Raw genomic sequence first — 14,559 nt, 5'->3', positions numbered from 1 at the left:
TGCCAGCTCAACAACAACCACAATTAAGAAGACAACAAACCTACACTACTATTTAAGTGAAAAATGCACAGCAGGCTGGGCGCAGTGGCTCACGCCTGTAATCCCAGCACTTTGGGAGGCCAAGGCAGGTGGATTACCTGAGGTCAGGAGTTCAAGACCAGCCTGGCCAACATGGTGAAACCCCATTTCTACTAAAAATACAAAAAATTAGTTGGGCGTGGTGGCTCGTGCCTGTAATCCCAGCTAATCGGAAGGCTGAGGCAGGAGAATTGTTCAAACCCTGGAGGCAGAGATTGCAGTGAGCTGAGGTCGCACCATTGCACTCCAGCCTGGGCAACAAGAGCAAAACTCCGTCTCAATTAAAAAAAAAAAAAAAAGCACAGTAACATTTTAGCTATGCCAGTTACCTGTACAATGCAAGGTCTGTAAGGGAGGCTATACACCAAAGACACTGGATTTGCTACGGTGACTGATGGGGATTTGGCTAAAGTCTTAAAAAAATTCAGACAGTTGTATAATGTGTCTTCTAAAATCACAAAATCACCCAGTTGTTTTTTTCCAAATGGTCTGAAAGACCACATTAAAAGTTTTAACAATGTGTTTTCCTTTGTGCATTTTCTAATTTTTCCTAACTTCTTTCACAGTCTTACTGAGCTCAGTAGGCAGCAACTCTGCCCTTAGACTGGAACTCATCCTTCTGTTCTCTCTTATCTCTTTTGTGTATGTGTGCGTGTGTGTATGAGATGGAGTCTTGCTCCGTCACCCAGGCTGGAGTGCAGTGATGTGACCTCGGCTCACTGCAGCCTCCGGCTCCGGGTTTCAAGCAATTCTCCTGCCTCAGCCTCCCGAGTTGCTGGGACTACAGGTACACACCACCACACCTGGCTAATTTTTGTATTTTCAGTAGAGACGGGTTTTTGCCATGTTGGCCAGGCTGGTCTCGAACTCCTGACCTCAAGTGATCTGCCTGCCTCAGCCTCTCAAAGTGCTGGGATTACAGGTGTGAGCCACCGTGCCTGGCCTGTTCTCTTTTATCTCATACCCCATATTTGACACAACCTTCCCAACATACCCATAACTCAGACTTTCTGGAGAGATGCAAATGTTCCTTATCTTTATCAGGGAACAGGTTACAAAGTACATTAATTTGTCAAAATTCAACACATTATACATTTAAGGTCTGGACATTTTATTATGTAAATTATACCTGAAAAGAATGTGTTTTTTATATATATACATAAAAATACATATAAAATACATAACATATGTTATATACATTATATATAATATATATAAAACACACATATAAATATAAACACATATATACATGTAATGTATTACATACACATACACACACACACAGTCTCCTCCACCAGCTCCAACCATTTCTCTCCATCACAGCCATCACCATCCTGATCCAGACCATCTCTTGCTTGGATTACTACCAGTAGTTAGCGTTATAACTGGTCTCCTGGCTCCTCTCTCCCCCGGTCCCCCACAACGAATCTAGTCTCCATGTAGCAGTCAGAAAGATCTCTAAAACCCACGTCAGATCACAGTCATCCTCTACTCCCCTTGCAGGGAGAATCAAGGCCTTCTAGTAGCCTACTAGGCTCTCCCAGTCAGTCTGGTATTCTCTCTCTGGCCTCCTCTCTCACAGCTGTTGCCTTGCTCCAACCACAATGACATCCATGCTACTGCTCAAACCCTCCAGGTAAGTTCCAGCTTTTCTTTCTGCCTGGAATGGTCTTCCCTCAGATGGCACCTTCCTCATCTCCATCAGGCCTGCAGTGAATGCTGTGGTATCATGCCCAGGTCCCTACCCTCCAGGGACTAAAGCACATTCCCACAGCTATCTGTGGAGTGTTGGCAGCCCCAACAGCTCCCTGCATAGTCTTTCTCCAGGTCAGACCTGCCCTCAGTGGAAGAACTCCTTTGGCAAGGTCAGGTATCCTTCCCAAAACAGCCTATATCCAGGCTGTGGACACAGGAGTAAAGGGCCTGGGTCCCCCACCCCAATCCAGGACAACTCTAAAGGGCTTCCCCAGTGCCAGAACTCCCAGCAGGGCTGGCTGTGGCTTTCTCTGTGCTTACATCACAGCTTGCCTTCTCCCTCTGTCTGGTCCTGCTTCCCTCCCTCCTTCATTGGTGTGGATTCCAAGAGCCCTCTCCAATAATCCTGCATGCAAAAATCTCCAGCTCAGAATTTGACTCGTGCAACAAGGTCCTTGCTCAAATGCTACCTTTTCACTCAGGCTTTGCCAAAGCATCCCATTTAAACCTGTCTATCCCCGGCCTCTGCCTCATCATTCCTCATCTCTAAGTCTGCTGTTTCTCCAATTCACAGGATCTTGTTTGTGATTCCGCTGTGTCTTACCAGGAAGCTCCCCTCCCACATCTCTTTTCCACTTACACAGGAAACCCCCAGCAGATCCCATCTCAGTCTCACTGGCCAGGATGCATAACAGGCTGCTCCTCAAGAGCCTGGCATGTTGCTTGGTTCACTGCTGTTTTAAGAGCTGAAAACACACACACACACGCGCGCGCGCGCACACACACACACACACGCACACATGCACATACATTTTCAGTTCTTAAAACAGTAGTGAATTTATCAAGTGTCTTTTCTATGTGAGACCTTCTGTTAGAGAATGAAGCAGACCTGGAGTTCGCTCCAATGTAGGTCTATCCCTGGACCTGTCCCTTCTGTCTGGTCGTCACCACAACGGTTTTTGCCAGGGTAGCCTCCCAGGGAATTGGCCTACCCTAGGTTTTTTAATGCATCGAGGCAGATAATGCTTTGAGGAGCAACAAATGTTAATCTAAATGGGTTTTCTTTTTGCCAGGAGTGTTTTAAAACCATTTGCTATCTGTTTCATCCACTTCCTTTCCTAAAATGGAAAGCTCCAGAAGACAGAATCATGTAAATGAACTCCTTGGGTAAGGCTTGGGTAGAGTGTTTCCCCTCATCATTGGAATTGCCAGCAGATTCCACCAGAAAGAGCCAGCCAGGATGAACAAGAAGTTTATGTGCAGCACATCAACTCTACCAGCCAAGGACAACAGACACTGTTAGCAGCCCATCCATTAGTCACTTTCCATCACCAACTTCCAGCACTCAGCACTCCTTCAACATTTACTGAGTGACTACTATGGTGTGTACCAAGTACCATTCCTGGCCCTGGGAAAAGGGCATGAGCAAAGACAAAGTCTGTTTTCCAGGAGCGTATGTTCCCCCGGGGAGGTATCTAATACAACTCCATTTTTATTCAGATATCCACTGTGTCCCTTATGTAAGCCAGTAGGCAACGATGACTGATGCAAGAGAGGGCACATGACCTAGTTGGACCAATCAGGCCAATGGGGAAGACCCAAAGTCCAAGGCTGGGGCACAGACCTCTCCCTTGGGCTTCTCACTGAAAACATTCTCGATACCCCACAACCAGAGAACTCTTGAAAACCAAATGCCAGAGAAGGCTCACCAAGCACACTTCAGGAGAAACCTACCAGGTTAGAAGCCCCAAGGCACTCAGAATGGCTACAGAAGCAGTCAGAGGACAAGCTCCAGGGACCAGACTCCTGGTCCCATGTTGTACCACATGGTTTCTGAAAGCTGTCCTTCTGAGGAGGAAATGGGCTTGCAGTTCTCCAGGACAGAGTGGCCAGTCTCAGCACAGAGGCCAGTGCTTAGCAAATTAGAAAGAGTAAGTCTGGGCTTGGGTTGGAATCTAAGTGTGACTCTCAACACATCTCCATCACTTCTAGAGGAATCTTGGGGGTGGGGGGTCACCTCATCTCACTCAGCCTGTTTCCATCTGCAAACTGTACTGCTGCAAGTCATAGAGAATTTCAAGGGTAATTCTCTATCATATATAACAAGTCCTGAGATAGGTCAGCTTCAGGGTGCATTAATTTAGCAACTTAAAGAGACATGTCCCTCTGTCTTCCTCTCCTGTAATCAGTGTTGGCCCCATCCTCACGGTCAAAAGCTGGCTTTTACACACAGACCTAGTAAAGTCCAGCAGAAGAGACTGGTCTTTCAAGCATCTCCTCTTATCTAATTACCTAGGAGGTTCCAGCAGACGTCCCCTCCCAGTCTCAAGGGCCGAAATGGCATTACATAGCTGTTCCTCAACAAATCTTTGGCACTTAACCACACACCAGCTTAGGGCTATCAGCAGCTTGGCCTGCAGAAGGCAGACCAAAAAAATTGGGGTTCTGCTAACAAGGAACAAGGCAGGCAATCCTACAATATTTGCAACTCTCCTTTTGTGCTGTTTGACAATATGCACACTGTTCACAATCCCACTCACTTCCAGGTGTTGTTGCTGACTCTGGCAGGATGATAAAATGTACTTTGCATAAATTTTTGGTCCCCAGGGCCCATTCCATACCTCTGGTTCATGTGCTAGATACCTCTGCAGTCCCTAGGCAAACACCCCGGATGAACAGAACATGCTGGCAACCTCTGAGGAAAGGGAGGGGTCAAGCCAGACACAGAGCATCCTCTTCCTGGTCACCAGCAGGACCCAAGATCAGCACAGTGGCAGCAGGTCTCCTACTTGGCTTCAGTGGTCAAGGCCAGAACCTCCCCAGAAGTCCCTCCCAGCTGTGTAACTATGATTCTGCTCATGAAATGAAAATAGCTTTTCAACCACTTCTTAGAGTAAAACAAATGTTTAAGAAAATCCCATTTCCTAGCCTTCATCCATACTCTTTCTCCAGCGTATTAAAGAAAAAAATTCAGAGAGTGGCTGGGCGCGGTGGCTCATACCTGTAATACTAGTACTTTGGGAGGCCAAGGCAGGTGGATCACCTGAGGTCAGGAGTTCGAGACCAGCCAGACCAACATGGCAAAAATATGTATTAAAAATACAAAAATACTAAATACCAAATACTAAAAATACAAAAATTAGCCAGGCGTGGTGGCATGTGCCTGTAATCCCAGCTACTCGGGAGGCTGAGATAGGAGAAACACTCGAACCGGGAGGCGGAAGTTGCAGTGAGCCGAGATCATGCCACTGCACTCCAGCCTGGGTGACAGAGCTAGACTGTCTCAAAATAAATAAATAAAATAAATAAATAAGTAAACTCAGAGTGGCCCAAATCTACAGTCACCTGCCTATATGGCCAAGTCCCATTAATTCTACCTTTACCCTGTCTTTAAATAATTTGGGGCTAGACAGTTCTCCATGTGTGGGCTGTCCTGCATGCTATAGGATGTTTAACAGTAGATTTCTCCTCTACCCACTTGATGCCAGCAACACTTACCCTGCCCAACCCTGTTGTGACAACCACAAATGTCTCTAGACATTGCCTTGTAGAATCACTGATTTAGAGCAACTGCCAAGTTTATCTCTCAACCACTGCAATCATATAACCTCACCATTAGGATCCTTTCCCTGACAATTATCAGACATAGGTCTGCAGTGCCCTCCGGCAGCAGGCTGGATCTTACCCACCCACTCCTGACTTTATCATTATACGATTCTGCCTACATTTTCCCTTCAAGCTGAATTATTTAATTTTCATGCTGAGGTCTCAGTAGGACAGCTTCAAATCCTTTTCAGAATGACACAAGGTAGGGGTAAAAATAATCCAGTTGCAGGACAGGAGAAAACACACACCATAAGGTCATGTGATTACTGGGAAATTATCCTGTTCTTGAAAATTTCCCAAATCCCTTTTCATAACACTGCCATCAAAGTGTGAACCAGAGGTCAAAGGTGGACAAGAGTTCTTTCAGTCCTGGCCCTCTTGGTTAGAATGGGCTTCACCAAAGAGCTGAGCATGAGAGCTGTCTGCCCAAGCATGAATTCCAGAAAAAACTCAGGAGCAAAGGCCCAGAGTTGGGAAGAGTCATGAATCTCAGTGAGATTTTCTAAACATACAAACTCCATATTTCTACAAGCTTTAAAACCAGAAACCTAGTTGTTTTCACTTTCTGACCTTAATCTAACTTAGAAATGAAGCTTATTTTGGTCAATTCTAAAATAAAATATATAGAGAATACTATATCCAAGAACACAAAGTAAAATGTGTATGTATGAACAATACCTGACACACATAACTTCTATATAAATGATAGCTATTATTATATATCTCAATTTAACAATCTTTTATATTTGGTCACAGGATAAAATGGAAGAGGTCAGTTTTATTTTACCAAGGCCCAGAAGTAGAGTTATAAGTCCAAAAATTTACAGCTAGTAAATGATGCAGTTTTGAACCCAGTCTGATTCTACATTCAAGGCTCATTTCACTGCAATGTGACAACTTCAAGATAAACTTATTGATAACCTTAGACAAGTGCTTCTCAACTGGGGGTGATTTTGGCTACCAATGGACATTGGCAATGACTGGAGATATTTTTGGTTGATACAACTAGGTGGTGGTTGTGAAGTGCTACTGGCACCTGGTGGGTAGAGGCCAAGGATACTAGAAACATTCCATAACACAGATGACAATCACACAATCTTATGGCCCAAAACGTTAACCTGCTGAAGTTGGGAAACCCTCCCTTAGAGGTTTCTCTATTATCAGCCAAGAAAATGAAGACCATAGCACACCTACACTTCAACAAATACTTCTTTCCCTGTCATAGCTGCCCTCTCTACTTTGAATGGATTCTCTGCCACACCAGAGAAAAATGTTGAGCTCTCTGCTACTTCCCCCTTCAGACTCTCGAAAAACAGAAAAACTATGTTCATGCTGGGTGCAGTGGCTCACGCCTGTAGTCCCAGCTACTCAGGATGCTGAGACAGGAAGATCCCTTGAGCCCAGGCATTTGAGTCTGGGCAACAGTGCAAGATCCCATTTCTATTAAAAAAAAAAAAAGTTATTTTCATGCTTCATGAGATAGGAGACATGAATACAGTACGAGGAAGCCAGAAAGTGCAATGATGTGCTTTCCAAAAGCAAGCACAATTTTATTGGCCACTACCCACCCCTTAGGCTATTGGCTGAGCAGCCCCTGCTCCCAGCAGCCACCAATACTCCTATAGTCTTTAAAGGCCTGCTCAGCAGTGATTCAGACCAGCATCATTTCTTCCAGGGCAGTGGTAATTTACCTCTGACAGTCCTTCTGAACATTCCATGAAATTTTAAAAGAAAGGAAATTTGACAAAGAACAAGTTTAAAAGAAATTAAATCCCATCCTGCCAGAGTCGTCATATCTTTTTTTTTCCTTTGAGATGGAGTCTCGCTCTGCCAGGCTGCAGTGCAGTGGCGCAATCTCAGCTTACTGCAATCTCTACCTCTCGGGTTCAAGCAATTCTTTTGCCTCAGCCTCCCGAGTAGCTGGGACTACAGGTGCGCGCCACCACACTCAGCTAATTTTCGTATTTTTAGTAGAGATGGGGTTTCACCATATTGGCCAGGGTGGTCTCAATCTCTTGACCTCTTGATCCGCCCACCTCAGCTTCCCAAAGTGCTGGGATTACAGGTGTGAGCCACCATGCCCAACCTCTTTTTATTATTACTTATTATCTCAGATTTCTAAAGCACTTTACAGTTTGGGGAGTGTTTTTGTATCTACGCTCCCAACTGAGTATCACGAGCATACTGTGAAGTGGTTAGAACAGATATTATCATGCTCTATTCTAGGGCTGTAGAGAGGCCCTCAGCAACAAGGGCCACTGTTGTGCTTGCTCCGCCAGGCTGATGCACTTGGCTGCTGATCTGAGTGTAGTCTCTTATTCATTTGTACCTAGTTCATCACTTAAGCATGTTGACTTACTTATGTTTACACAGAATAAAACTTTTGGCCTACAAAGGAGCTTATCAAAAAGGAACAAGTTACCTGACAGTAGAGGAGAGGCTGGAGAAGGGTAGGCTATTCACACAAACTGATTTAGGTAAAGCATTTTAACATAAAAATTCCATCAGACCTTCACACAGTAAACTAGTTCATAATAACATTTTTCCTTTCCTAATCACAAGCATCATAATTCATAATTACAACATTTGTCCAGTTCTCCAGGGAAAGATCTGCACAGTACACATCAGGAAACGCTCTTGGAGATCAAGAGGAGAAATGAAACTGAAACTCAAGACTTCTGCTTTCATGCACTGTAAACCTAACTTCATCTTGATAAATTATGAAAACCTCACCTTTCTGACCTGTTTCAGCCAATATTTATCACATACCCATCATGTGGAAGAGGTTGCTCAATGCAGCAGGGCATACAGAAGGGATTGAGGCAGTCCCTACCCTGGGGGCATATGGAAAGTACCCCCCAACACCTTCCATGCAAGGCAAAACACACAGACAGTGATACAGCACATCTACCGGGGTAACTCAGGATGAACCGTTTCAAAAGAAACACGTGACCTCACCTAGTCCCTGAAAAATGGGAAAGACATCACATAAGATGGAAAGGGAGAGAGGTAGCAGGAGAACACAGACATTATCAGTTCAGTTTAGTTGTGGTAGTAGAGAGCATTCTGGGACCAAATTCAAAACGAAAAAGCCACATGTTAAAGTATCTATTCTTCTCGCTCTTAAAGAAAACGGTAGCACCCTCTAGTCGCATTGCAAAGTAGAAATGAGGAACAAGACAGCATCAGGGTGACCTGATCAGGGTGACTCTTGCCTGTCAAGAGTCAGAGACAGGCCAGAATCAGGCCCTGGGCTGCAGGAGTCTCCCTGGGTTGATTTCTGTGCTACAGTGCTGTCAGCAGAGTGGGGTGGGGGAGGGGGTGCGCTTTTTTTCATCTCCCTGGGGAGCAAACACCAACTCTTGCAGCAGTTCTGCCAACAAGGCAGAACTATGACGAAACTGATTACCACTAGTCTCTCTGTATCAGGGTCAAGATACGGGGCGGATGAGTCTGTTCCCCAAGGGTGTGCTTAGAGGCCACCGCCACAGAGCTAAGGAAGCCCCTCTCCTAGAACACACCTGTGCCCAACCCTAGTTCACCCTGACGTCCCAGCTCAGCATTAATCGTGGATCCTTCGGCGGGGACCCTGGGGCCCCAAGCCCTCCTATTCAGGGACCACAATTCCCCAACTAGGGGCACTGTCACCAGATCCAGAGGGGCAGTAACAGTCCCTCTTGCAGATTTCAGATCTTCACCCTGCCATTGAAAGGCCACAAGGGGGATTTCGTCCCGGTTTCACCTTCAGGACTGTCTGAGTACTTCCCGGGCGATGCAGACCAGTGGAAGGCACTGGCCGGCACCAAGGCCCGCTCCTGGGAGCCAGGCCGGGGCCCCTCCAGGGACCACAGGTGGGCAGCGGAAGACTCAGAGCAAGGGCCAGGGGCGAAGATGGCCTTCGCTGCGGTCAACCCGGAGCACGTGCTGGGGCTCACCGGCCTCCCCGCGCTGAGGGCAAAGTCCGCTCCCGCCGGCTTCTTGGCTTGGGCACCGGGTACCGGGCGTCAGGGGCGAGGCAGGCAGGACTTGCGCGCGCCCGGACTCGACAACAGACCCCGACCCGACTGCGGGCTCGGCCTCCCGGGACCCCTGCGCGCACTCACCATTGTGGTTGACCCAGGTCGGCTTCAGGAGCTTCATTGTTCGGCCGCCGCCGCCGCCGGGCTGAGGCGAGAGCCGGGTCCCTCAGCGCGCCCGGGCCATGGAGCCACCGCCGCCGCTTCCTCCCGCGCCGCCCGCCCTCCGGCCGCCGCCCGCCCCGCGCCCTCAGGGCCGCCGCGCCATCGCCGGCCCGCGCCCCCCTCCGCCGCCACAGCCGCCCCCCGCGCTCGGCCGCCGCCGCCGCCACCACAGCCGCATCCCCTGCGCCGCTCCTCCTCAGGCGGCTCCCGGGCAACGCCGGAAGTCACGGCGCGCACCTGCCAAATCGCCCCGGCGGGAAACCGCTCCCCACGCGGACTGGGCCGCCCCGGCTCCTCGGCTGGCAGGGGCTTCGGGTCGGGCCCGGGCGCGGGCGCCCCAGAAGGGGCGGTTCGCCTGGACGGCGGACAGCGAGCGGGGCCTGGAATTGCAACCCGGGCCGGTCGCAGAGGCAGGCGGGGCCCAGGTGGCGTGGACCGCCCGTCACCAGCTTTGCCTCGCCAGTCTGAGTCCGACTTATTCACTAGCTTCCGTCATTCATCAACACGCGCTATTGGGCATCTTGCGAGCGCCAGCCTCCGCGCCGGCGCCGGAATGTGACCCTGGCTTCGGACTCGAACGAATGAGGGGAACGAGCCAACCCTGGTCGGGGAGGCTGGGGCGGACGTGTTTATTGGAAGATCGGGGCCGTTTGCCTAGACGTGAACATTTGGACTCGGAGGAGCAGAGGGACGCCCCTCGGCCGCTCCGGTTGCACTGCAGGGTCGAGGCCCGCGCGAGGGCGCAGACCGACCAACCGGCTAGGGCCTGGCTGGCGGGACAGGGCCCGCTGCAGAGGCGCACTCGCAGCCCAGGGCGGGGACGGAAGGGAGGACCCTCAGCCGCGTGAAACGCTAGGCGCTCTTGTGTGCGCAGCGGACGCCCGAGGCGGGGCTGCGTCGGGGGCGGGGACAAGCGCGTCCCAGCCCCTGCTGCCGGAACGCCTGAGCGCTGGGCGGCTGGTCTGCCGGACCTCAGCAGGGGGCACCGCGGGTCGGACTGCGGAGGGGCGCACGCCCGGAAGCGGCGAGGGTAGCCATGACGGCCTACGTGCTGCGAGGTGTCTCGCTAACCCTGCGCCCGACGAGCGGGTGAGTGTGGACGTCGACCGGGTAGCGGAGTGCCCAGGGCGCCTGCGGGGTCTTTGCGCCTGTCCGCCGGGACTCGCCTGTGCTCCCTGCTCGCTTCCCAGTCCACGAATATCTCAGGGATGAGCCGTATCTGATCATGACTCTTATGCATGAAAATCTGAGCACCCTGGCGAGCAGGGGTCCTGCCCAAGTCCTCTGTGGTGTGAACGAAAGATTTTGAAAAATCTCTCACGTTGACCTTGCTGTCACATCAAGTAGTTACAAGTGCCCCGGGTTCGGGAGCATTGTAATTTTTTATTTTCCTGTGAAGTGGGAGAGAATGAGATATTTGAGACAAGAGTTTCTCACTGTCGCCTAGGCTGGAGTGCAGTGGCGCGATTTCGGCTCACTGTAACCTCTGCCTCCCAGGTTCAAGCAGTTCTGCCCCGGCCTCCCGAGTAGCTGGGATTACAGGCGCCCGCCACCACGCCCGGCTGATTTTTGTATTTTTGGTAGAGACGGGGTTTCACCATTTTGGCCAGGCTGGTCTTGAACTCCTGACCTCGCCATCCACCCGCCTCGGCCTCCCAAAGTGCCGGGATTACAGACGTTTGCCACCGCGCCTGGTCTCGAGAATCAGTATTTATACATACTCTTGTGTCTTTCAGGCTTCTGGGAACTTGGCAGAGGCAGATTAGAAATACTCACCAGCGAGCATCATTGTTGTCTTTCTGGGAACTCATTCCCATGAGGTAAAACTCAACCGCGGGCCTGACTTCTGGGGGTATAGGTGTCATTCGATGTGTAGAGAACAAAGCTAGACTGCTGGATGTGTGGTTTGCAAAATTAACAGCCTACAAAGTTTCTCAGTTCTGTCTTTCCAATATTTTCCATACCATAGGTTGCTGTTTGTAATTTTTAAAATTTAAGCAGTTTAAATAAGTATTCTCCTGGAAGGGATTCTTGTGTGGACACAGCTTAAGTTTCTCTTTCTCCATGAGCCTTCCTCTTCCCTGCCCATTCTGAGGCCCTGGAGAGTGTGGGGAAGATGCAAGTATTAAAGGTATTTCCATCTGGCACTCTTGACTCTTTCTAGTCAATCTTGATTCAGTCAATCTTGATGGTAAAGGATTTGATTCTTCCTTTTTTTTTTTTTTTTTTTTTTTGAGATGGAGTCTCACTGTGTCACCCAGGCTAGAGTGCAGTGGTGTGACCTTGGATCACTGTAACCTCCGCCTCCTGGGTTCATGCCATTCTCCTGCCTCAGCCTCCCAACTAGCTGGGATTACAGGTGCCAATCACCACGCCCGGCTAATTTTTGTATTTCTAGTAGAGATGGGGTTTTACCATGTTGGTCAGGCTGGTCTCGAACTCCTGACCTCAGGTGATCCACCCACCTCAGCCTCCCAAAGTGCTGGGATTACAGGCCACCCACACCTGGCCCACAAATCAATTTTAATAGTAATGAGCTCCTAATCCAACAGTTTGGTATTTTCACTTTTGAATGTAATCCCAAGGCACACCTGAATCCCAGCAGTAAAGAGGAACACTTCCCCTGATTTTATACTCTGATGCCCCTTGTTGCTTTTGTACTTTTTTTTTTGAGACAGTCTCGCTCTGTTACCCAAGCTGGAGTGCAGTGGCACAATCTCGTCCCACTGCAACCTCTGCCTCCTAGGCTCAAGTGATTCTCCTGCCTCAGCTTCCTGAGAAGCTGGGATTATAGGTGCGCACCACCACACCTGGCTCATTTTTGTATTTTTAGTAGGGACAGGGTTTCGCCATGTTGGCTAGGCTGGTCTCGAACTCCTGACATTGGGCAATCTGCCCACCTTTGCCTCCCAAAGTGCTGGGATTACAGGCGTGAGCCACTGCGCCCAGCTGCTTTTGTACTGTTTCTTGTAATTGATGGCACCCACACAGTTCTCACAAGTACTCTGGAGTGGAGTACCTCCTCACCACATTGAGCTCAGGAGTCAGTTATGCACAGCTCCTTCCCCCAGTGGAGAGGTCAATTTGGGGTACTTACCATTTTGTCTCTCCGTAGGTTCATGAGACTGAAGAGGAAAATGTTTAATATTTGCTTTATCTATTAGATCAGAACCTCTTCGAAAGAAGAAGAAGGTAGATCCTAAAAAAGACCAAGCAGCAAAGGAGCGCTTGAAAAGAAGGATCCGAAAACTGGAAAAGGCTAGTCAAGAGCTAATTCCTATTGAAGATTTTATTACCCCTCTAAAGTTCTTGGATAAAGCAAGGTAAGGATCCTTCTCTGGGGATGAAGTCCTCAGCACAAAGGAGTTCTATCAACTTCAGGTAGTGGTGTCTGTAGTTCACACCTGTGATAGTAATTGGTCAGTAGGCTTGAGCTGACTTGGCCCTAATGAGTCCTTGCTTCTTTTGGGAGCAGGAGAAAGCATCCTTGGGTGGTACTCTTGAATGGCTCTGGGTGGGAAAGAACTTAAGATATCTAATAATCCAGATGCTTAAGCACTGCTCTGGAGTTCATGTTTTTGCTGTCATGCATGAGGAGTCTTGGCTGTTTCTGATCCTTTGGGCCTGGAGTCTGAAGCCCTCGCCTCATCCTAACAGTAGAAAACACTTGGTCTCTTGTTTTATCATGCAGATACCTTTAGTTGGTATTTGTTGGGATTCTACTGTGTGCAGGGTTAACAGTTCCTGCTGCCATTTTGTAAGCAGTGTGCACCATCTATAAAGGGGCGGGTGTTAAAGTCACCTCTCATCCAAGGGAGTATTTGCCTGGGCAGAGGAAGTCCTACCAGTCTCCTCAGACCATCTGTTCTTCTGACAGAAAGCAAATGACCTTGGTTCCCAGCATCAGTTGCAGCTGCAGCCACATTCAACATTCCATTTCTTAATTTGTCCCAAACTTGTTTTATCTCCTAAGTCCTGTCTGTGTCTGGCAATGGGAATACTTGCGTCAGTTGCAGTCACAGACTTCCATGCCAGTGAGGTTGGTAACCCTTAGCTTCTTTGCAGACAGCGGCCTCAGGTGGAGCTCACCTTTGAGGAGACTGAGAGGAGAGCTCTGCTTCTGAAGAAGTGGTCCTTGTACAAGCAGCAAGAGCATAAGATGGAGAGGGACACCATCAGGGCCATGCTAGAAGCCCAGCAGGAAGCTCTTGAGGAACTGCGACTCGAGTCCCCGAAGCTCCATGCTGAGGCCATCAAGCGGGATCCCAACCTGTTCCCCTTTGAGAGGGAAGGGCCATGTTACACACCACCGATCCCTAACTACCAGCCCCCTGAAGGCAAGTACAGTGACGTCACCAAGGTGTACACACAAGTGGAGTTTAAGAGATAGACTTGCAGGCTGCTATCCTTAACGTGCTGCCCCTGAGAGTAGGAATGACCAGGGTTCAAGTCTGCTTTCCGCAGAATCAGGCATGCTGTTAATAAATACTGGTTGAATCAAAATGCTCCTTTGTCTTGTGTTAGAATTTTTTTTTAATTTTTAATTTTTTTTTTTGAGACAATCTCACTCTGTTGCCCAGACTGGAGTGCAGTGACACAATCTCGGCTCACTACAAACTCTGTCTCTCTGGTTCAAGCGATTCTACTGCATCAGCCTCCCGAATATCTGAGATTACAAGCGTGCGCCACCACGGGTGGCTAATTTTTGTATTTTTAGGAGACAGAATTTTGCCATGTTGGCCAGGCTGGTCTCGAACTCCTGACCTCAAGTGATCTGCCTCCCTTGGCCTCCCAAAGCCCTGGGATTATAGGTGTCAGCCACCACACCCAGCCAGAATTAAAATTAATTCACCAGGCTGGGCTCAGTGACTCATGCCTGTAATCCCAGCACTTTGGGAGGCCAAGGCGGGTGGATCACAACACGAGGTCAGGAGATTGAGACCATCCTGACTAACAGAGTGAAACCCCATCTCTACTGAAAATACAAAAAAATTAGCCG

General features: G+C 49.1%; 2 protein-coding genes across 11 annotated transcripts in view; one reads left to right on the top strand and one right to left on the bottom strand.

The window, feature by feature from the left end:
* Window positions 1-9,976, bottom strand: part of HIRA (histone cell cycle regulator) — a 102,029-nt gene extending 92,053 nt beyond the window's left edge. For 5 of the 10 annotated variants that reach the window (XR_012419010.1, XR_012419011.1, XM_005567985.5 and 2 more), the window contains exon 1: window positions 9,483-9,776. Coding sequence is in view for 4 of the 10 variants with exons in the window: in XM_005567985.5 (XP_005568042.1) it covers window positions 9,483-9,519 (37 nt within the window). In the remaining 6 variants the exon portion in view is untranslated. The other 5 variants (XM_074004466.1, XM_015457439.4, XM_074004465.1 and 2 more) reach the window with 2 other exon arrangements.
* Window positions 9,977-10,577: 601 nt separating this feature from the next.
* Window positions 10,578-14,063, top strand: MRPL40 (mitochondrial ribosomal protein L40). Its single transcript, XM_005567984.4, has 4 exons — window positions 10,578-10,649; window positions 11,297-11,380; window positions 12,725-12,883; window positions 13,626-14,063. The coding sequence occupies exons 1-4, from the start codon at window positions 10,597-10,599 to the stop codon at window positions 13,948-13,950; spliced, it is 621 nt and encodes a 206-aa protein (XP_005568041.1). The 5' UTR covers window positions 10,578-10,596; the 3' UTR covers window positions 13,951-14,063.
* Window positions 14,064-14,559: the final 496 nt, after the last annotated feature.

The sequence above is a fragment of the Macaca fascicularis genome, chromosome 10 (assembly GCF_037993035.2).
Source record: "Macaca fascicularis isolate 582-1 chromosome 10, T2T-MFA8v1.1".
Taxonomy (NCBI): domain Eukaryota; kingdom Metazoa; phylum Chordata; class Mammalia; order Primates; family Cercopithecidae; genus Macaca; species Macaca fascicularis.
The sequence above is the reverse complement of the archived record's forward strand: the minus strand, read 5'-3'. Positions and strand labels throughout refer to the sequence as shown.